Source organism: Thalassophryne amazonica, chromosome 3 (genome assembly GCF_902500255.1).
Source record: "Thalassophryne amazonica chromosome 3, fThaAma1.1, whole genome shotgun sequence".
NCBI lineage: Eukaryota > Metazoa > Chordata > Actinopteri > Batrachoidiformes > Batrachoididae > Thalassophryne > Thalassophryne amazonica.
The window spans coordinates 48,951,234-48,975,354 of record NC_047105.1 but is presented as its reverse complement, the minus strand read 5'-3'; the positions used below and the strand labels follow the sequence as shown (position 1 = coordinate 48,975,354).

General features: G+C 41.5%; 2 protein-coding genes across 3 annotated transcripts in view; one reads left to right on the top strand and one right to left on the bottom strand.

Moving 5' to 3' along the window:
* syn2b (synapsin IIb) overlaps positions 1–24,121 on the bottom strand; it is a 266,425-nt gene that overhangs the window by 22,143 nt on the left and 220,161 nt on the right. The window contains exon 6 of the mRNA XM_034166202.1: positions 5,564–5,626. Coding sequence (XP_034022093.1) covers positions 5,564–5,626 — 63 coding nt within the window. The remainder of the gene's footprint in view (positions 1–5,563; positions 5,627–24,121) is intronic.
* The window catches only part of LOC117506665 (metalloproteinase inhibitor 4-like), a 43,456-nt gene continuing 36,081 nt past the window's right edge, over positions 16,747–24,121 (top strand). For both annotated transcript variants that reach the window (XM_034166204.1, XM_034166203.1), the window contains exon 1: positions 16,747–17,128. In XM_034166204.1, the coding sequence (XP_034022095.1) occupies positions 16,813–17,128 (316 nt within the window). In that variant the 5' untranslated portion in view covers positions 16,747–16,812. The remainder of the gene's footprint in view (positions 17,129–24,121) is intronic.

Below are 24,121 nucleotides of genomic sequence, written 5' to 3'. Positions count from 1 at the left end.
GTTGCCCTGCAAGTCCTGGTTTGAATATAGGACTTGAAGTTCAGACCTCAGTCTTCCTGAATCAAAGAACTGGCCAAAACTTTTCAGGACACTCTGAAATGCCTCCTCTGGAAACACTTGTCTCATCTCATCAAATTTCCCTAGATTGACCAATTCCAAGAAGCGCAGACTTTCCAAATTTGCAAAATGCTGAAGTAGCTGCTCTGTGAGATTGTCTAGGATGGCCATGTACAGATTTCTGTAGCGCTCCTTGGGATCCTGTAGTTGTGACAAGACGGCGTTTTCTCATGGGCTCAGTTTGTGGGTCTGATGTGAGATCTGCTGCTTTGGCATAAACAGCTTGGAAAGCCCCCTCTGAGACTCAATTCTTTTCTTGCAGTACAGAACATCCATAGCTCTCTGCTGGACAATGTCAAACACCACATCAGTCTCAGAGAAGATTTGTTCATATGTGTACAACATGAACACAAACTCAAAATCCTCCAGTTTCATCAGAAGGCCTTTGGCACAGTCTAATGTGTCATCATCCATGGACTTATCTGCAATGATCATCTCAAAAGTTTGCAGGAGGGCATCATAATTGTTTGCCACAGTGCTCACTATCCGTGATGTGAAATTCCATCGAGTAGGAGCATTTCTGGGCAACCTTGAGCAGCCTGCAGACTCAAGAAAAGACATCCTCTTTGTGGATTTTGAGAAAAATGTGGCAAACCCAGAGAGTGATGCAAAAAATATTCTGCACTCAGATAAGCATTTAGCCCCCTGAGACAGAACCAGATTCAGTCTGTGTGCATAGCAATGCACAAACATTGCACTGGGGGCTGTTGCTTTAACTCTGGTCTGCAAACCATTGAGAGCTGAAGCCATGACAGCAACCCCATCATAGGTTTGCGCCACAAGTTTCTCCATGAAATTGTAGCCCTGCATGTTCTCATTCAAGACTTCAAAAACAGACTGAGCATCTCTTCCCCCAGAAACATCAAAAAATCCAATAAAGCGCTCCTGAATTTTACCTGCCCTATCCACATAGTGAACAATGACAGAGAGTTGAGCATGGCAACCCATATCAGTTGTTTCATCCACCTGCCATGCAAAAAAGGGAGCAGCCTGGATTTCATCCTTGATCTCATCAGAAACAGTGGCTGAAAGAGCAGAGATCAAGTCATTTTGGATTGCATGGGACATACCAGAAAACACAGCTGATGACTGGAATTGTGTGGCCAGCACAGAGTGATATTTAGCTAATGTTTCATTAAACTCCCTGTAATTCCCCTTGTTGGATGATTCAACACTCTCATCATGCCCCCTTAAATGACAGCTCCTGACGGCCAAGCAAGGAAGTCACATCAATAAGGCGGTTTAGGAAAGCTCTGTTTTGTTTAACTGCTTCATTATGTTTTGGCACTTGAATGCGAGCGCCTTCATTGATTACATGCTCAACCCTGACTCCAGTGGCGGCTGGCCCATAGGGGGCGCTCGGGCGCTGCCCTCCTAGATGTGGAGGGGAAAAGTCATAATATATATATTTAAAAAGTATTATCAATGTCAGTTTTACTTAATAGTATGTGCCTACATGTAATATGAATGATTAAAACAACACTTCCTCCAACTGACTCTCATTCAACAGTGCATTTCCACCGACAGAAGCAGAGAACGTATCATTCCTCATCTTGGGCGCTCATTCAAAGCGCCCTTGAAGTGCAGCGAAATAACCAATTGTATGTAGTTGCTAGGGAAAATTAATAAATATTTAGCAAATCAACATTGCCAAAAATAATGGCTTTGGGGCGCTGGAATTTTAGCCCTTGCTACAAAAATGCGGGAACCTTAAATTGCTACAGTCAGTGATACACGTGGCGCTGCAGCTGCTGCTGTCAGTCAGTCAGGCAGGAAGAGATGATGGTGACGACGACGTTTGGGTTATATTTATTTATTTTTATTTTGTCTCCGTGTGTTTTGCTGGAATAAGTTGAAGAACTCTTCGGAGGTTTAAAACGGGACAAAACTAATCAAATCAATGACACCAAAGTTTGGCGGGGATCCTTTTGGAGGCGCATGGAGGTGCGCACATCAGATCTTTCTCGTGGTTTAATGACAACTGCACATCCCGGTTGGAGGAGAGACGTTTATTTGACTCGTTATAAACCGTGTCAGGCTTTATTCACACTATCAGCGCGCACACGTCACGGAGGCTGCTGATCTGCGCTCTTTACTGCGGGGTGGAAAGGAGCGCGTCCACCTCTGCCAGCTGTGGACTGACTCCTCTGGATCCTCTTCAGCTCAGGTGAGCTGACGAGCTGCTCGGATTTATTCCCCAATGTTGCTCCTGGTGTGGAAACGAGGATAAAAATTTAAGATAAAACGAATGAGTGATGTTTTTTTGTTTGTTTTAGGGGGTCAAAGCTGTGATCTTTATTGGGACAGCAGACCAGTTATAATGGTAATAGGGGAGGCCGGGGCTGTTTGTAACAGTGTTCAAAGCTGCAGCCATGCTGGTATTTTGATTTCACTTTACACGTTATGAGGATCAGTTCACAGAAGTGAAATATTCTTTGGAGTATTCCACACTCTAAAACAAATAATTTGCTCAGTTTAAAAACAAAACAAAACAAAACCCTAAAATAGCAATTTGCATGTTTTTTTAAAAAATTCTAACTCAGCCACTGAGTACACACAAGACACTTAAAGTAAGACAAACCCAAGTTTAGCAACGCATTTAATGAAGTGGTTTTGTACACTTAATTTGCTTTGTCCTCTACACTGTTAATTAATTTTAACCAATTTAATTTAAAGGTTTTGGTGTTATTAGTTAGTCAAGTTACTTAATTTAAGTTTTTCAAGCTTCTTTAGTTTGCCTCCATTCCACTCAGTAATGTTCATGCAAAATATTACCTTAATTTTCTCTCGCTCACACACACACACACACACACACACACACACACACACACACACACACACACACACACACACACACACACACACACACACACACACTCTCTCTCTCTCTCTCTCTCACACTCACACGCTCTCTCTCTCTCACACACACGAACACTTTCTCTCTCTCTCACTCTCACACACACACACACACACACACACACACACACACACACACACACACACACACACACACACACACACAAACATTTTCTCTCTCTCTCTCTCTCTTGGAAGGTGGTGTGAACATTGTATTATGTACATAATGTTCTTTTGTCAATTGAAGAATTTTTTCCATATTTTGAAAGAGTGTAAATTTGGGGACATTTTCTATTTTGTTAAGGGGGTGTCATTGTGAACCCCAGGATCTGTTTGTCTGAAGATAATGGCAGTGCAGTACAGTTTGGTGTACTATGTGTGTAATTGGTGTCAAATGGTGAAATGTTCTTTGCTCAAGAACTTGAGTGTTGTATTTGATACTGTTCCTTTCCAAAGTAGAAATGGGGCCTAAATGGTTAACTTTATCTGTAAAACTGCTGATTTTGAGAAGGACATGAAATGATTATTGTGGAATTGTAATAATTTTCCGACTGTTCACTTGAATGCCTGTACTGGACAAGGCAAGGGAATCTATTGGCACAGCAGCCCGCCACTGCCTGACTCTGCCCAGGCAACTTAACCTTGCACATGCACTCACATGTTCATTGCTTTTTTCATGCCTTTTGTATGCCCTGTCAAAGTTGGACAGATCCCCAAAACCCACTTTTGACCAGACAACACATCCCTGAGATGGTTTCATCAAGAGGCATGGCCAACAGTACATTTTATGTTACAGCACTTCCAGTCAGCCAGCTCACTTTGTCATACCAGGACAGCTGAAAAGACCTGTTACTTTTCCCCACCTTTTGCACCAAATTAATTTGAGGAGTTGATCTGCCCTGCTGTTTAACTCTAAGTTTTTCTTTGTAAGGAAGACTATCAAATGGCTTCGCCAAAATCCGGTCCACAACATTCAAATTATCTGCCATTATGTGCAGCTTGCTACCTAGCTAGCTCGCTAGCTGGGACTGGAGCGAGGCTAGTGTGAAGTGTGTCCGCCTGTGAGTGCTTTGTGACGGTGGAGGAGCTCAGCAGCACCCACTGCTCGGTAGGGACAGAAACTGCGATAGAAGTCAGAAAGAGTGATAGAAGTCAGTCTCCAAACACGAGCAGCTACAAAAAAAAAAACAAAAAAAAAACAAACACCAGAAACAGAAGCTTGATTTGTTGCTAGTCATTTTTAACAAAGAAAAGTCTCCGGTTCAACTCAGAACAGAATGAAAATTAAAAAATGCTCCCACGGATGTTTACACCAAAAGATCGCTGATTCGATCATTCCGCTGTCAATCAAAAGGGATTCAGCCTCAGACAGATCATCCAATCATCATGCAGAAGCTGAGCGTCCGGGCCGGCCGAGGCCAGCCCACTGCCCCCAATGACTCGTCTCGTTTCGCTGCACTCTTTGCTTCACTATTGAACTCTGTGGACACTCAGCGTCCCACTGTTTAAAGCACTGTGAAGCTGCGGGAATGAGTGAGAGGAAAGCCACGTCGTTACCAGTGATAAGAAGCTGATTCTGAACAAAAGTTGAGCGCGTTGTAGAGCATATTTAGTCAGTGACATGTACACACAACAGTATATATTTGATCACTTATTTTTTGACATTTTAGGGGAAGCTGAGCTTCCCTTGCAGTCTTAGAGCAATCACCTCTGTTCTATGTCTAGATATCATCTTGTCATGATAATGAATGGCTTGGCAGAATCAGAGTCTCTACTAGTAGGGTCTCTGATTCTGCCAGTAGAGACTCCAATCGGAGACTCTACTAGTAGAATTTCCGATTCTACCAAATCGCAGGGTCTACTTTGATATATATACACATTTTGCACTAGGATACCAATTAAACAACTGCAAATTGTAAAGAAGGCAATGACCGAGGGTATGTTAGCATTGCATTATATTTTACTTTTATGAAAATCCAATAAAGCAGCTGTCATCCTGTATTCATCCTAAAAATATTCCGTTGGTAAGGAAGAAAGAAAAAGGGGGGGGGGGGGCTTGTTCAATAAGCACATCTTCAGAAACTTCAGGTGGAGATCAGAAGGCGAAAGGTGCATCTGTCTCTGTGAGAGGTGGAACTCGCTGCCAAGAAAGATGAAAGCAGCAAAAAAAAGAACAATTATCAGAGAGCTGCAGGCGAAGACGTGTGGTGGATCGATCAGTACTGTAGTGGCAGAAAATGTTGCACTGTGATTGCAGACAGAAAATATTAATACAGTTGTCAATCAATACAAGGAAAGTGAAAAGTGGACAGCTCAGGGAACATGCAATATGGAAGAAAGGATAAGTAAAGATGGATTAGAGGAAAACAGAGCAAGGAGGAAGGATGCTTTGTGTCTGCATGGTACGGTACGTAATGAACATCTGTCTAATAATGTCACAGCCTAAACTAGAATCTATTTACTAATTACAATTTTTCCACAAATTTAGCATTCACAGTGAGTCAATTTATTTTAACATGATTAAATTAAATAGATTTTGTTTTTATGGAGGGAGAGAATGATTGATTCGTGCTGCAAAACAAGATGTTACCTTTCCCATTCCGGAGTGGGCGTGTCCAATCTTCACTACAACGGGGAAACTTGGTGTTGTAATCTGAAAAAGAAAAAGAAAAAGGAATAATGAATTAAAAACATAACCATCTTTTCAAACAAGAAAGAACCTTCAGTGAAATACGAGAGCTTTGGACATAACCATTTGCTCCACCAAGGAGGTAATGTTTTCACTTTCGTTTGTATGTTTATGTGTTTGCTATTTAGTAGAATAACTCAAAAAGCAATGAATGGATTTCAATGAAATTTGGTGAATAGATAGATAGTGTTCTGGGAAATATCAAGATTCAAAGTTGGAGGTGCTCGAGAATATATATTGGAATGGAGACCCTGATGCATATTTAGCGCATGGCAACATTTCACTAAAATAGTTGTGAGAGGATTTTGATTAATTTGGTGAATAGATGGATAATGCCTTAGAAAATGAGGGATTTTATTATGAATTTGATCCAGAACAAATTTTCCCCCCAAAAAATCTATAATTTTCTTCTAAAATTCTGGAAAAAGTGGTTTCTCAGCATCTTGTGGACCACCTTACTAAGAATAATCTCTTTGAGCCACTGCAGTCTACATTTAGAACATATCATTCCACAGAGACAGCTCTCACTAAAGTGGTAAATAAACCTTTGGGTGATTTTTGATCCCACACTGTCCTTTGACCAAAACATTAGAGATATTACAAGGACTGCTTTCTTCCACCTGCAAAATATAGCGACGATTCGTCCCATCCTGTCTATGGCTGATGCTGAGACCCTGATTCAGGCGTTTGTCTCTTCTAGATTGGACTACTGCAATGTTCTATTTTCTGGTTTACTGGAGTCCAGCATTAGGGGTCCTCAACTGGTTCACAATGCTGCTGCCAGACTTTTGACAGGAAGCAGAAAGTTTGACCACATTACACCCATTTTGGCATCCCTACACTGGCTTCCTGTCCTAGTGTGATAAGATTTTAAAGTTCTGCTACTGACCAATAAAATTATTGACAGACTAGCACCTCCCTACCTAGCTGACCTAATTAAACCTTACGTACTGGCCCAGGCTTTGCGTTCTCAGGGTGCAGGACTACTTTGTGTCCCTAGGGCAAATAAGAAGTCTGCAGGTCATACAGCTTTCTCTTACTGTGCCCCTGTTCTGTGGAATGATCTCCCTGCGTCAATAAAACAGTCAGATTCTGTTGAGACTTTCAAGTCCAGACTTAAGACACACTTATTTTCCCTTTTGTATGGCTAGCATACTGGCATAGTATGTTTCTATGCTTTTTACTCTTTTAATTCATTACCTCCGCCAAGGAGGTTATGTTTTCGGTCACGTCCATTTGTTTGTTGGTTGGTTGGTTGGTTTGTTAGCAGGATTACTCAAAAAATCCTCAACGGATTTCAATTAAATTTTTACCAGGGGTGTATCTTGGACTAACTTAGAAGTCAATACATTTTGGTAATGATCTGGAACACGATCCGGATCCAGTAATTTTTTTAAGGATTCTTTGATAGGGCCAATTTCAACATTTTTGCATCTAACTTCCTGAAGACGGGTCACAAAGGCTGAACAAAAATTAAGTTATGACACAACAATAATTTAGCATTTGTTTCTCCTCACTGAACAAACTTATTAGAAAAAAAAACTTGTGTAGTTCATGCAGTTGCTCTTTATAAATACATTTGCTGAAGATCTAAGGGTTTAACCACTGAATCTGAAACATGACGGTAGATACGTGAGAAGACGTGGAATAAGTCTCTTTGCCAAAGGGTATTCCATGTGACGTCAGTGACCCTATGGCCTTGGCGGATGTTTGCGCTCTCCGAGTGCTTCTAGTTTTATTAGGAAACAGAGCGGGTCATGGCCTCAACTTTATCTAAATTCTGGGTCTTTTAGTAAAGCTTAGGGTCAGTGGCCGGTGATCACCTTAGTATTTCTTCTGTTTTTCTTGTTGCTTAATGCTGACAAATGATGCTGTATTTGTTGTCTTTCTGATGTTGTTTCTGCTTTTTTTTTTCCCTTTTATCTTTGTTTGTGGTGCAGCTCCATCCAGAGATGGGTGTGGTATCTGTTCTGAAAACCATCCTGTGCACCAGCAACATTTTCCATATGTTCGTTTTGTGAATTGTTTTGTAATTTGTCTGTAACATGGCCCAAGCAGAGGATTGCCCCATTGAGTCAGGTCTGCTTGAAGTTTCTTCCTCAGAGGGAGTTTTTCCTTACCACTGTTGCTCTGTGGTTCGACAGGTTAGACCTTACTTGTGTGAAGCACCTTGAGGCAACTTTGTTTTGTTTTGGAGCTATATAAAGGAAAATAAATTGAAATTGTCCTTCGACCAGCTTTGCTGGTGCTTGGATTCTTCTCTAATTATTCATTAACCAATTATTTATTGACATTTATTTCTAACAATGAAAACACCTTATCTGAGCTGTAGTGCTTCCAGAGCAGCACATTTGGATGAGCTCCATTTTATCCAGTCAGATTTCTCTGCTGACTCCCTCCCTGAGGCCTTCAGAATGTCAAGTTATTCCCCCTACTGTTAAAACAATTGGGGATAATGTTTTGAATTGTCATGTTCTTTAACCATTCAGATTTCGAGTTTGTTGCACTGGGCGTGTTCTTTGACATTCTGTAGCCTGCTAGCTGGCTTACAGCTACATCATCAGTTTGTGTGTGTGTGTGTGTGTACCACAGACTGCATGTATAATGGACAAACCCTGTGTGACGTCACCCACTAGCTTAGCTTATGACAAGCTAAGTCCAATGAGAGCAGTAGAGGTGGGCAATACCGGGAATTTTGGTACTGATCCGATACCAAGTAAATACAGGCCCAGTAACGCCGATATCGATACCGATACTTTTTCATATTTAAGCTTCATAGATCCAAAGGATCCAAAAGACCTAGGATAGAATTTCGCCAGACATTGTACGTGACAACAAAATACTTTATTATCACAGTCAACATTTTTGTTTAAAAAAATATCACTCAACACAACTTAAAACAAAATCTCTTGAGGTAGAGGGTTGACAAACCACAATACAAGGGTGCGCTGCTCCGTGTTGTGTGACACAGCGCAGCGCTACTCTTACAGACAGAGAGGAGACTTTGATGAAGCAGCACTCAGTGCGTGCGGGAGAGAAAAAAGCTTGACTATCGATCTTTTTACACGAGGATCATTCAATATCAATACCAGCATTGGTATCGATATTATCGATATTAGGATCGATCCGCCCACCTCTAGAGAGCGGCACTCTGAGCAGGGTGGATATGAAGCTCATATCTGGGTCTTGCCATGTTGTTATGAGGAACCCATTAATGGATAAAGAGGTGGACTGTGGGTGGCTCAGTGTGTGATGAAAGGAGCCTGAACCTGCCCGTATTTTTGACTCAGCCAAGCTACCAGGCATTCATTTTGAAATCAAACAGTTTAACACACGCAAAAGAGCAATTTTGCAGACATACGGATGAACACGAAGTATAAAGTTGGACTCACCGGCGTCAAAATGACTAAGCAGCAGAAGAAATAAAACGCTTTCAGGTTGTGTGTATGTATATATATATATATATATATATATGCTCTCAAATTGTTATGGATGGGCTGATTTTGTGTTTGTGGATCTTTTTTTATTTATTTTATTTTTGGGAAGTTGTGTGATCCACACAGGTGTATGTAATGTGCAGGTGTATATAATTAAACCTTGTGGTGGCTTTTTTTTTTTTTTGGTCAAAGGGGAACCTTTGGTTCGTTGTTTTTTTCTCTATCACTGCATTTAACGACTGTCACACAGGTGAACTGCAGCCTGACGCACGATGCGAATACCGACCGGATTGTGCACGAGTGTGTTTTTTGGACTGCGTTTAAAAGTTCCTCAACTTCAGAGCGCGCCCTGCTGCTGCACTCAGCCCATACAGATGGAACCAGGCAGCAGAAAGATCGCAGACAGACATCAACATCTGCAGCAACAGCGATCCCTCACGTGACCACTGATAAAATAATTCTACACCTCCAAAAACTTGAAATCCTTCATGGTCGTTGTCTCCAAGATTTAATTTCTCACGATATCACTTTCAATCTTCAGGATCAAGAGTTGACACGTAGTCTGAAATCATTTTCCCGTGCGTTTTCTCATCGCGTCTGCTCGGAGTCTGGAGTTTTCTGTCTGTCTGTGTGCGCATGTGCGGGAAAGACGGAAGTAAATAACATCAGCGATCCCTTCTTAGACAAAGGTAAGCCAATAAAATAACTTCACAAACTGAATAATCAATTGTTTGAAAAAATTGAGTTGTCACTACAGACGGAGCCTAATCAGTGTGTTGACACAGTAAGCTACACACTTCAATTAGTTGCAAACTAGGTCATTTAAATGACGTACTTTATTTAATGTTCTGGTTAGAAAGGATTCATGATTGTAAATCTATTTGTGCACATGCACTGAAAACGTGTGGTCGCTGAAGTATTTTATTGATAATTATTAGTTACGGAGAAGCCACTGTGTTGAAATGGTTCAGTATTTGAAGCATTCAATATGGCGACATCTGCTGGCCAATCTTTAACGTAGCACTTGCATTGAACAAAACAGGCACTGTTATGTAGTTAATAAAGGTTCGATGTGCATCTTGGAATTTTGACTATATTTTCATTTAAAGACATTAATAATATACTTGTGTTATAATGTGATTGTGCCATCATAAAATACTGTATGTAAAAAGTAAGTCTCTTTGGCTGCTCCCTTGTTTGCACTCGGGGTCGCCACAGCAAATCCAAGGTGGAGCTGCATGTTGAATTGGCACAGGTTTTACGCCGGATGTCCTTCCTGACGCAACTCCACATTACATGGAGAAATGTGGCAGGGGTGGGATTTGAACCCGGAACCTTCTGCACTGAAACCAAGCACATTAACCAATTGGCCACCACCCCTGCTATAAAATACTGTATGTAACAGAGATCTAAATTAGGAAATACAAAATGAAGGGGATTTGAGGGCTTCAAAGGTTTTTATTTAAAAACAAGATAATTTCAGTGGTGTTAGGCTTGAATCTTCCTCCTGGCTTGAGGCTTGAGTCCTCCTTTCCAGTTTTGGAGAGAAGACTCACACAGCACAGAAGTTGGTGTCATATGAAGACAGATTTTGTCCCAGTTGTAAAGCGTCGGATAAACAGCTGCTTCTCTATCTCTCCTTGCAAATTCACTGCAGAAAATGGTTCTGGGGCGCAAAAGCATGGCTAAAATCCTTCAGCTTCAGACCCCCTAACCAGGACCATGTTGACCCCCAGACATTTTAAGCATTTTTCTTTATTTGCCTCTCACACACCTCAGCTTGCTGAAATATTTTGCAAACAGGAAGGAGGATGGATTGTGGAGAGGATAACAATCAAACAGTTTCCCTTCTATTATTACTTTTATTAGTAAATGAGGACTGTTTTTTTTTAAATTAGGGTTAGGGTTACCAAAAACTCTGTGCGCGCAATCTTACTCCAGCCGAGGTCCCAAAGTTGACAACCCAGACCTAACAGATCAAGCCACTGATAGCTGCTAAAAGTGTTAAGACTGCTAACATACAGCATTAAATAAGATGACAGTTCCATTCAGTGTGAATATTGCAGCAGGGATGTCTTTGATGATCCCTTAGGACATTTCACCACACAACAAGCCATATTATTCCAGGTATTTATAATAAAATGCTCCAAATGACAGATGTAGCCCTCCACAACAGCTATCAACCACACTGAATGTCTAGTTTGGTACAGACACGATGAGAGTCAGAGGTGCCCAGTGCAGCGAATGCCACTCAAAGTGACCAAACCGTAATTATGCATAACTTTATGGCTAAAAACGTCTTAAACTAAGAAGTGAGAAAAAATTCACCCCGTACAGTTGTCTTGGAGTGAGAAACTATAATTTCAATTCAAATTATTTTCATTTATATAGTGCCAAATCACAACAAGGTTGCCTCAAGGTGCTTCACCCAAGTAAGGTCTAACCTTACCAACCCCCAGAGCAACAGTGGTAAGGAAAAATTCCCTCTGAGGAAGAAACTTCAAGCAGACCAGCATCAAAGGGGCGATCCTCTGCTTGGGCCAGGCTGTAAACACTGTAAACATGTTCATTTCTGCTCTAAAGTTGGACATTTTAACATGGACCTGAATGGGAAACCCGCTCATGTTTGAAGGCAGCCTCAAGTCAAAAGTCAAGGAACTGCAACATTTTCTACTTCTGGGTGGGTGTCAACTGAGACCATTGAAGCTAACCGCTTCATATAGATCACAGGCACTTTTTTTGTTGAATAAATTTGATTTAGCTAATTTAACTCTTCGCTGAAATTGACAACAAGGCTAACGCATAATGTAACCTTTAAATTTATGTTCTAATTAATTTGATTTCTCTCTTGGCATTTAGATATTAAGCATAGTTTTCTAAAACTTTTTGGCAAGTTTTTTCTCTGTTTTCTTAATGGTCAATGACTGAAAGAGGAGAAGGAACAGATTTGTTGGTGTATTTAATAGGTAGTTATATACTGAAGACCTTGTTATTGAACTCTCTAAAGAAAGAAAGGCAGATGGACTTCAAGTGATGAGCAGCTTTCGTAAATTTAATTGATTTTTTTTTTTAAATGTATTGACTTACTATGGATTATTGCTGCTGGTGTGAAGGATGTGTGTGATCTAACTGTCAGTGTCTGTGTGTCAAATGCACACAAATGTTCAGCATCTTGGCTGGAATCTGTTTAATTATGATTTTGATATTTGAGTTGGTGGCACTTTAGCTTGATCGGTGGCCGTATGAGAAATGTGGCAGTTGTGTTTTGAGTTTTCTCCTTTTTTTTTGTTTGTTTCTGCTTCCCAGACTGTTCTCAGTAAGGTCTTCTCTTTTTGTGTACATACTCTCTCTCTCTCTCTCTCTCTCTCTCTCACTTGTTCACCCACTCTATACTATATATCCACACTGTTCTGTCTCCTAAAGGAGCCAGCCATCCTACTCTTGCGATGTCTATTTGTGATGCTGCATCATGTGACACTGTGTTTAACTGGGTGGGATAGTTCTGAGGTCTAAGGTAGTCAAACAACTCCGCAGAGGCAAGGCCCCGGGGGCTGATGAGATACGTTCAGAAATGCTGAAGGCTCTGGGTGTGGAGGGATTGTCTTGGAGACGTCTCTTCAACATTGTGTTGAGGTCTGGGACAGTGCCTAAGGACTGGCAAACTGGGGTGGTGGTCCCCATATTTAAAAAGGGGGACCACGGAGTGTATGCCAACTACAGGGGCGTCACACTACTCAGCCTCTCTGGTAATGTCTACTCCAGGGTGCTGGAAAGGAGGGTTTGGCTGATAGGCAAATCTCTGATTGAAGAGGAACAATGCAGGTTCCGTCGTGGTCATGGAACAACCGACCAGCTCTTTACTCTGACAAGGATCCTGTAGGGTGCCTGGGAGTATGCTCACCCAGTCTACATGCGTTTTGTGGACTCGGAGAAGGCGTATGATCGGGTACCCCGGGCAGTACTGTGGGAGGTGCTGCTGGAGTATAGAGTGACGGGGTCCCTTCTCAGGGCCACCCAGTCTCTGTACTTGCAAAGCGAGAGCTGTGTTCGTGTGCTCGGCAGTAAGTCGGACTCGTTTCCGGTGGAGGTTGGCCTCTGCCATGGCTACGCCTTGTCACCAATCCTGTTTTTGATATTCATGGACAGGATATCGAGGCATAGTCGGGGGGAGGAGGGTTTCCGGGTTGGTGGGCTCAGGTTGTCATCACTGCTTTTTGCAGATGATGTGGTCCTCTTGGCTTCATTGGCCAGTGACCTCCAACACTCACTGGATCAGTTCGCGGCTGAGTGTGAAGTGGCTGGGATGAGGATCAGCACCTCTAAATCTGAGGCCATGGTTCTCCGCAGGAAACCGATGGATTGCCTACTCCGGGTAGGGAATACGGCCTTGACCCAAGTGAAGGAGTTCAAAGTGAAGGAGTTCAAGTACCTCAGGGTCTTGTTCACAAGTGAGGGAACGATGGAGTGTGAGATTGGCTGGAGAATCGGTGCAGCAGTGGCGGTATTGCATTCGCTCTACTGTACTGTTGTGATGAAAAGGGAGCTGAGCCAAAAGGCAAAGCTCTCAATCTACTGGTCAATCTTCATTTCTACTCTCACCTATGCTCATGGAGGTTGGGTCATGACGGAAAGAACTAGATCGTGGGTACAAGCGACCAAAATGGGCTTACTTAGGAGGGTGGCTGTTGTCTCCCTTAGAGATAGGGTGAGAAGTTCGGTCATCCGTGGGGAGCTTGGAGTAGAGTCGCTGCTCCTTCGCGTTGAAAGGAGCCAGCTGAGGTGGTTTGGGCATCTGGTAAGGATGCCTCCTGAGCGCTTCCCTAGGGAGGTGTTCTAGGCACATCCATCTGGGAGGAGACCCTAGGGAAGACCCAGGACTAGGTGGAGAGATTATATCTTCACACTGGCCTGGGAACGCCTCCAGATTCCCCAGTCAGGGGTGGTCAATGTGGCCTGGGAAAGGCAAGTTTTGGGGTCCCCTGCAACCTGACCCAGAAAAGCAGTTGAAGATGAGTGTGATGGCTGTTTCAAAATAACCTTCTCTATACATATAATAGAAGGATTTCTTTTAACAGTTTGACTATTTCATTCATTCATTTTCAATACCAGATTGTTCTAATTAAGGGTCACAGGGGAGCTGCAGCCTGTCTCAGCAGTCACTGGGTGAGAGGCAAGGCACACCATCCATTGCAGGGCCAACAAATGTAGACAAACACATTTACACTTATGGTCAGTTTAAAGTTTCCGGTTCATCTAACCTGCACGTCCTTGGAAGAACCCACGGAAACACCATGCCACATCCACACAGAAAGCACCAGACAGGAAGCAATCCCAGGAACTTTTTGCTACGAGATAACAGTGGTAGCCGCTAAGACATTGTTTTTTTAAATTATTTTTGCTATTATTTTTAGCATTACCATTACATTTATTAGGGAGTATTTCAAGTGTAACATCTCATCTCATCATTTCAACTCATCTTCAATCGCTAATCCTGGATTGGGTCGCGTGAGCAACAGCTCCAGCAGGGGACCCCAAATTTCCCTTTCCATGGCCACATTAACCATCTCTGACTGGGGGATACCGAGGCTTTCCCAGGCCAGTGTGGAGACATAATCTCTCCACCTAGTCCTGTGTCTTCCCCAGGGTCTCTTCCCAGATGGACGTGCCTGGAACACCTCCCTCGGGAAGCGCACAGGGAGCATCCTTACCAGATGCCCGAACCACCTCAGCGGGCTCCTTTCAATACGAAGTAGCAGTGTCACAATAAAGCACAAATCAATTAAAATATTTGCCCTAATTCATTTTTGTGAAGTTTTAACAATTCTCCAATAATGAATTAATCAATTAGTGTATTTACAGTGAAATTCACCCAAACCATCATCGTATAAACTCGATATTTGCACTCACCGGACAAAAAAGATTTTGTATGGTTTTCCATACAAAACACTGCACATAATGGATTTTGTATAATGGATTTTCGCTCACATCGGACAAAACGTCACATCGTAATGTATTTCCCTTAAAAATCCCTTGCATGTACCAGACAGTCTGGATGTGCTCACTTACAGAGGCACGAAATGAAGTTCAACACTGACACTCGCCGATTCGAGGAAAGTGGGTACCGTATTTCCGTGATTAAAAGACCGGTGATTTATTTTTTTTCAAACTGTGCTCAGACCTGTCACCTAAATGAGGCGGGGCGTAATTCAAGGCCGGTGATTATTAACAAAATGCTGCTTGCTGCCTGCACTGTAATCAGGTGTTAAGTTTCACACATATCCCTAGAAGTGACGAACCAAACCGCTTTAGAGCACAGCCCTCTGCGTGGCTGTGAACCCATGCACCTACTACATCGGCGACTGCAAAGGGCTGTGATTTGTCACTTTTATGTTTTCACTCCTTCCTCTCCTTGTCATATTTTAAAAGTTTTTGCAGTGCGCCCACTGATTACATTTCGATCATGGATCGAAACGTTTGGCAGAAAAGTCAGCAAATATGATCAACTTTACAACATGGAGTAAAGAAAAAGATGCTCAAATGCAATTCATGGAGGCAATTGTACGTATGGTTGGTTTGGAGAACAGATTTTGTCCATTTTATATATAGAACGGATTCTGTCCATTTTATATATAATGGATTTCGATTATAATGGACAAAATTCACTGGTCCATCTGAATCCATTAAAAGGGATTTTTACTGTACTTTATCTGCATTATGGAGCATTCAAAGTGCAACAATAAACCATTAATCATAATCAATTAGCGTGCCTTTACTAAGTTGGTTTTATGGAGTATTCAAAGTGACACATTAAATCATTAAATAATTAAAATACATTTATTTGTGAAATACACATCAAATTCATGAAGTTATGGAAAGTACAAAGTGCCATGACAAAGTCATTAATTAATTAAAATAGTTGATACATTAATTATAAAATATTTAATGATAAAGTACTGATTTGGTAAATAAATGCATTTTAACTAATTAAGCAAACCAACTACCCCACAGAAGATGAGGCAAGAAATAATTTCTCAAAAGCAGTAACCTTAAAAACATAAAAACATTTGCACAACCACTAAATAAATGGTAAATGGACTGCATTTATATAGTGCTTTCCATCTGCATCACATGCTCAAAATGCTTTTACATATAATGCCTCACATTCACCCTGATGTCAGGGTGCTGCCATACAAGGCGCTCACTACACACTGGGAGCAACTAGGGATTAAGGACCTTGCCAAGGGCCCTTAGTGATTTTCCAGTCAGGCTGGGATTTGAACCGAGGATCCTCTGGTCTCAAGCCCAACGGTTTAACCACTAGGCCATCACCTCCCCTAACTGTATTTTGATTTACTTTATTGTATATTTTAATTAATTAATTAATTGTCATCCTTGGTTTACAGTACACCTGTAGAACTTCTGTCAGTTTTAATTATCAGTGTCTGACTACAACCGCCTCAGTGAGGAGACAAAGCAAGTGCAACGAGAAGAAGAGTGGAGTTAGTGCATTCTTTTCTTTTTTTGTCTGAGGAGGCTGTCCTGAGCTGTTGAGGACATAAGAGGCTCGCTGTGTGCCACCCTCTCTGCATTCAAGACCAGAGTGTGAGGGGATCCAACTATTGTAAGTCCTGAGGGTTTGTTTTTTTTTGTTTACCAGAGCGAGGGAGTAAGACAGAGAGTGAAAAGCAGCTACATTGCACCAGTTTGAAACTTATGAAACATTTTCATCCACAGCTGCCTTTCAGCTCAACCGATCACATCCTGCTGCATCAGCTTTACTTTCTTATCCAACTGACCTTGCTGACAAGCAGCCCGGTCTGCCTCTCGAGGAACTTAAAGGTTTCAGAAGAGGTTCATCTAGTGTTGGAGTGGTCAGAGGCAGCCGGAGTCATGGCTGTGACCCAGGATCACAGTGTGTGTCTGGGGCTCTGGGTGCTCCTTGTCCTTGGTGTGATGTTGGAGGAGCCCGTGGAAGCATGCAGCTGTTCCCCAGCGCACCCACAGCATCTCTTCTGCAGTGCTGAGATCGGTGAGTTACTGAGTACGTGATGAAATGTTATTTTAAGTGTGAGGAATGGCTCCATGTCCTAATTGTGATTGGCCATTTCCAATTATAAAATGGAAAATGATGCATGATGAAGATCTCATAGCTATTTCAAATGGGCATCGATATCTTAAAAGCCAAGTGGCCTCTGTGTACGTGTATATGTACATGTGTGGGTGTAACTTCAATCACGGAGAAACTGTGGAGAGCTGACATTTGACATTTGGTATGGTTATGTATTTTGGGTCAAGGATGAACGCTGCGAAAACAAAGTTGATAGGACTAATTTTTTGGAGAAATTAGGGATGTTAGTTCACAACAGCGAACAATGGACATTGATAATTCTGGACTTGCATGCCATTCCAGCAGGGGCTGGTAAATCATCTCCATATTAAAAGCCAAGTGGCCTCTGTGTACGTGTGTGTAACTTCAATCACGGAGAAACTGGGGAGAGCTGGCATTTTGTCATTTGGTATGCTTATGTATTTTGGGTCAAGGATGAATGCTGAAAAAATGGAAAGTTGATAGGATTAATATTTTTGGACAAATTAATGATATTAGCTAACAACAGCAAACAATGGACTTTGATATCACCATTAACGGTCGTATGTGGCTGTGTTTGAAGGTGGGATGTACAAAGAGGTGTACTTACTCTTACATAGTTTTAATAGACAATGTTAAAATTATGTAAGAGTAAGTACAATGTCAACCATGTCTTAATGTTTGTTAAGACATGGTTGACATTGAGATAAAAAGAGACACTTAAATACAGTTATTTTAAGAAAAAGTCACACACACACAGATATAGGAAGGAATAAACACAGTTTGTGTACATGAAGCACAAACATTTGGATGTGAATACAATAGTTGATAATGTGAGTCAGGAACATCTAGGTTTGTTGTGAAATGTGTGGATTGACATGTGACAATCCACACATTTCCGACAACTTACATTTTAACATTTGAGGTAGAAATAATATAAATTTTGATACAATGCAAATATTCAAAAGCCACTTGGCACAAATTAAAGATATCTGATCTACGTGGAGTTGATAATAAGCACTTTTTATTTAATCTGATTCTGTTTGATTGATATGCTACATTATATTATTATTTGAATATAGTATTTCATAGTTTTCAAAAGTCAGTTTTATTACCAACTATATGAAATAAAAGGATTCCTATTAAACAGGTTATTGGAAGAGACTCAGAGAATTAAACAGAACATTTAGCATATTCAAACGATTTAAAAATATTTTAAACTTGAACTCACAGCAAATATAAGATTTTATTCAGCATATGTACTTACTGAAACGTCATAGAAATTGTGGGAAATTCAGTCATTTTTAGCCAAAATAGATTTTTTACTAACGTCTCCTCAGTGTTGTCAAGTTAAACTCAATTGCAAGGAACACTTACAGCATGCCTTTCACAGTATTTGCTAGGATGCTGGTGTTAAACGTTTTATTGTGAAATGGTGCGAGCAACATGAACTATCTGATGTTGTTTAACTTTACTACCAGTAACATCAGTGATATCATTTGCAAACAAATGTGAAAAGAACACATTTAAGTTAACTGACTGGTGTTCTCAAACATCATTGTCCTGCGGTATGTTTGTTTTCTCACTTTATCCGGACACTGAACTTACAGCTCTTGGACAGAGTTAGCTTACTGTCGTGAGACACCATGGAGGGTGCCATCGTGGAAGTACTAATGTTACAATGTTAATGAAAATAAAGGTTCTGAAAATTAATCCCACCTCACAGTTATTACTGTCACCACTTGTCTTTTGTTCTTGTCCGTCTCTGTGTTGTTTTGGTGGTCAGCCCTTCCTGATAGAAATGATCTGTTAGCTTTAAATAAAACGTTATAGGCTGATCAGGAAGGGCAGGTGTAGGTCACACATGCACACCACGTTCACTCATGCACTATACGCTGTCTGTCTTGCAAGAATAAATTGCATGCATAGATAGATAGACAGATAGATAAAATGGTTCTGTCAGTTTGGCATATACCATCACTATATATGCATACAGGGTGGAAAAAAGAAAATTAATCCCCAATATTTCCATAAAAAGGATGCACATCATCGTGCCATGCGCAAGCCATATCTGACAGCTGAGGCCTTTCTGCCAGTCAGAGATATGCGAGCCACATACCCACACACACAGTTTTCTTGTTTTATCGATGGATGTGCCAAATAATAAATACAATTATTCACAACACTTTCTCATTTTAATTTCCTGCACTTTCAGTTAAAATCATTATAGAAGCTTTGCATAATTTATTACCACCCTTGAAAAATGTCAGCTACCTATTTTATAAACACAACCCAATCTAGAGCCTGTGGATCCCCTCAGGCAACGCGTGAGTCATTCAATATTCTGCTTATTAAGTCTCAGTTGAATTAACATTTCAAACAGTTTCCTTTAACCTCCTAAGGCCTTAAGTGTGCATATGGGGACATTACATTTGCAAAATTAAATGGTGGTTCATAGGAGGATAATGCAAATTAAATAAAATAAATCAATGTGAATTGCACATTTCATTTGTTTAATTGGGTAGAAAATAAGGTTAGAGTAGAGATTTGTTTGTGTTTTTCTTGCAGAGTGCACGAGTTTTTATGAGGAAAATTTGCATATGCATTGTTGTTCATTTGACCTAATTCTTTTATATCTGTTGTGTTCAAACAATCAGACTACCAGACTAAGTATTACATGAATACAGAGTAGATATTTACTTTCTTACAACTAATACGTGATGTGACAAAGGATGAAACAGAGTACTGTGTTCTGTCTGTCTATCTGTCTGCCTGTCTGTTTGTCTGACACCCTGCATTCGTTCCCAACGTCTTTCTTCTCAAAGCCAAGACCAACAGTGCTGTGACACAGAGCACTTGGAAAGCTGGACTATGGCTCTTCTGTCAAAGGTTTCACTTCAGAAGATAGAAAAGGAAGCAAAAGGAGACTTGGTGATCATTTCAATCAGTTTTTTAAATAACCCCAAATAAACAAACAAAAAGTTGGGATTGTATGAAAATATAGGGGTAAAGCAATGATCCTTACATATACTTTGACTTCTATTTCATTGCAGACTGTATGAACCCAAGATACTTCATGTTTTGCACGTTTACCTTCATTTCATTTATTAATATACATTTATTCCTGTATTTAAGGCCTGTAGCACATTCAGAAAAAAAGTGGGACACTAAAGCATTTACCACTTTGTAAAGTAGCCATTTCTTCTCATGCTTGCCTTATTTGAAATAACGTCATTGTTTAATTTTTGTATCTCATTAGTAGTCCTAAATTGCCCCCAACTGAACCTTTGGAATGTGTTGCAGACCTGAATTGCAGGGATGGATTTAATAAATGAATTGAAATTGACCACACAAACAAAGTATAGTATATTGGGTTCGTACTCTCTGCAACTTAAATCTAAATATCACTGTGTTTTTTTTTTTTTAATTTCCATTCCATCTCAACTTTTTCTGATTGGGGTTGTAATAGCCTGACAGAGGTGACACAGTCTGAACCTGAAAAGAATGAGTGTCTGCTTTGTTAAGGTTCTCTGAAAGCTTGCATCAGGAAAATGACAGCTCTAAAGGGAAGCAGAGGCCTCTTTAGTAAAAACCTTCAAAAATATCAAACTGGATCTAGGTTATGGGGACAGAATGAGTATCTGGGGCAGTGTTTGTAGGACAGACAACATGTCGAACGCTCCATCCATACGTAAGGTTTGGCCCTGATTATACTGGTTTCTCTTCTGTACTGTGCCAGAACGGGAGTTTCCAAACATGACTTTACCCATTCTTAAGTCTAGTGGAGTACAACTGGCTCAATCCTGAAAGCCATCTGTTTGTTTCTAAAAATGTAGCAAGACAGGAGATGTTTCATGTGCAACTGTAGCGGCTTGCTCTGTGTTGTTTTTGACTCCTCCCACTGGCTCCCCTCGGGACAGGAACTCATGACCTCCAGCATGGGAGGTGGACGCTCTGGCTCTAGCCTGAGTGACCTGATTATCCTTTGGCTGTCAGGTGAGGCCTATTGACTACCACGTGCACAGCGACTCCTGCTGGCCTCCGTCACACTACCACATTTCATCGAATGCTGCTTATTTGCTGAGCATGTTTGTTTTTTTTCAGCAGAATATTTGATTGGGACATGAATGGAGTGCAGTTAAATTTGGTAGATAGGTCGAGGAGGAGTTGATTAAATTCTGCTACTGGATCAACAGGTCAAGCTTGCCTTTAATTTTGATCCTGGTTCCTTTGATAGTGATTCTGACTTTGATCACTGATTTTTGATCATTAGATCTAATCCAGTGATCAGGATCAAAGGTCAGAATCATCCCTTAATCCTGAGTCTGGAGGTCAAAGATCACAGAAGGAATCAGAATCCTATGTTTGAGCTTGAAGGGCAGATCCTGTATTAATCACTGATTAAGAAAAAACATGGATGGCATAAAAAATGTATTTAGTGGAAGTGATACCTGGACACATTTGCATTTTGGAATTTTATGAATTCCATAGTCCAAGGAACATGCTGTCTGAGTTGTGTCAAGTGGACAAGTTGAAGGTATTCCTATTTCTGATTGGTAACTGCCTTGTCTTGGTGACTAGTCTGTCACTGCAATGGACACTGACTCATGGACTTACTACTATCACCTGTTTTTCTGGGATAATGATGTACATCCAAGAAGAAGAGTAAAATCAACTTTTTATCCCAAAGGAAATTCCTTTGCCAGAGTACCAAAACAGTGACAGTAAACAGTGAACGTTTTTTAAAGACATTTGCACAAGATTTTCAACAATATTGCACATAACTCTGAGTAACTCAACAACTCTGAATAACTCTGTTCATTATGTATTCATCCTGCAGAGGGGGGAGGAATTATACAGTCTGACTGCCACAGGTAGGAAAGACCTCCTGTGGTGTTCTATGGTGCAGCTCGGTGGTATCGGTCTGTGGCTGAAGGTTCTCTGACAGGACGTCAGTGTGATATACAGAGGGTGGAAGGTGTTATCCAGGATGCTGAGCAGTTTCCTCAAAATTGTCCTCTCTGACACCTCCACCACAGACTCTACCACCACAGACTACAGCTCTGTCCTGGGGGTTCCTCTTCTTTGGGGATTCTTCTTCTTTGGCTGCTCCCATTAAGAGCTGCCACAGCAGATCATTTGTCTCCACCTCTGTCACACCAACCATTTGCATGTCCTCCCTCAGCACGTCCATAAATCTCCTCTTTGACCTCCCTCTTCTCCCCCTGCCTAATAGCTCCATCCTCAGCATCCTTCTTCCTATATACTGGACAGCACAGTGGATTAATGGTTAGTACTGTTGCCTCACAGCAAAAAGGTCAAGGGATTAATTCCCACTTCTGGCTTTTCTGTGTAGAGATTGTGTGTGTTCTCCCCGTGTTTGCCTGGGTTCCCTCCGGGTGCTCTGGCTTCCTCCTACATCTAAAGACATGCAGGTTAGGTGATATGTTCACTCTTAGGGCCCCTTCACACATTGTACGAATGTGGTCGAACTGCGCATGAAGCAGGAATCGCATGCAATACGTGTAAAATCGGAGCTGCCTCCAACGCCTCGTACACCTGTTGCTACAACTATTTGTGCACACCAGAGGCTGAAAGACAGAGTGTGCGCTGTGAGAGCCCATCGAACCCTCTCGCGGCAGGTGTCGGCCAAATTCCAGCTGACATACACGGACACCTAACACCGCTCACTTGGCACTTACAAAATGTGTGGCCATTCGCGCTATTAGCACGAAAACAGCCAGCAGACAATCACTTTCGAGCTGGATGTGGAAACTGTCTAAGTGCCCCACGAGTGTGGCTTTGTAAAACAGCAACACACATGTAAGGTGCCAGAGTGCCGGCTCCCCCCGCACACACATGTGCCGTGCATGTGAATCGCGTGTGTGTTGTGCCCCCATCTGTAAACATGTGGCATGCCGGGGGTGGGGGTGGGGTAGTGGTGCACTTGCATGAGCTACTGATGTGAATGTACAAATGGTCTGTGCGCTGGACTGACAGGGGGTGTGTCCGCCGACACCTGCAAGTGTTGAGATCTCTGGTCCTGGATGTCACAGCTGCAGAACATGTACTGTGCTTTTGATGGACACGCGTGACAAATATGTCACTTTCAGTTACGTATCAGCAGAAATACGTTGTAACAAATGCTGTTTGGTCAGTTATCACTACGCTTTTTTCTCTTTTTTTTTAATATGTTATATGTTGATTTTAGCCATTTCATGCTCTTGTTATACTGTAAGACAGTGACTGTAGCGCAGTGGTAAAGTTTCTGTCTGGTAATCAGAACTTTTGTAAATTGCAGGTTCAAATCCCGTGGGTGGCATTTATTTTTTAATTAACCAGGGTTATTTAACCGTGGGGTTCTGTGTTGTGTCCCCTTTCATTTATTATTTATATCATCCAAGTGATATTCATTAATTATACAGCTGGTTTTTATTTTATTGTTCTCCACATCAACGGCGATGTGGAGCACCACATCCCAGCTCCTCGCACTGTGTTACTGCTTGCACGACACCACTGCATGCAAGACACTGTCGCAGCGGGTTCGTTCACGCCTGCCCGTCAGCTCAGTGTTTTCATGGTTCGCTCATATGAGCTGTTCTGCAATGATTCACCCTGATTTGTACTTATTCGCAGTATGTGTGAAGGGGCCCTAAATCCCATCCATCCTCATCACTCAAGAGTGTTGGTGACCTTTTGTTGACCTGACAGTACTGTCAGAGTACAGGCAGTGTTTGAATATACTTGTACATCTGATCTGAAGAACTCTTGGACAATTCTGTGGCCACGTTTGTTGTATGTTCAGCTGCAAATAATGATGTAGCATTAAAATGTCTTTATTTATTTCTTTTGTTATTGCAAGTTCAGGCAAATATGTGTTCTACCTGTATTTTACATTGTTAATATGCCCATAGCAGGTGGTCACCACACTGAGAC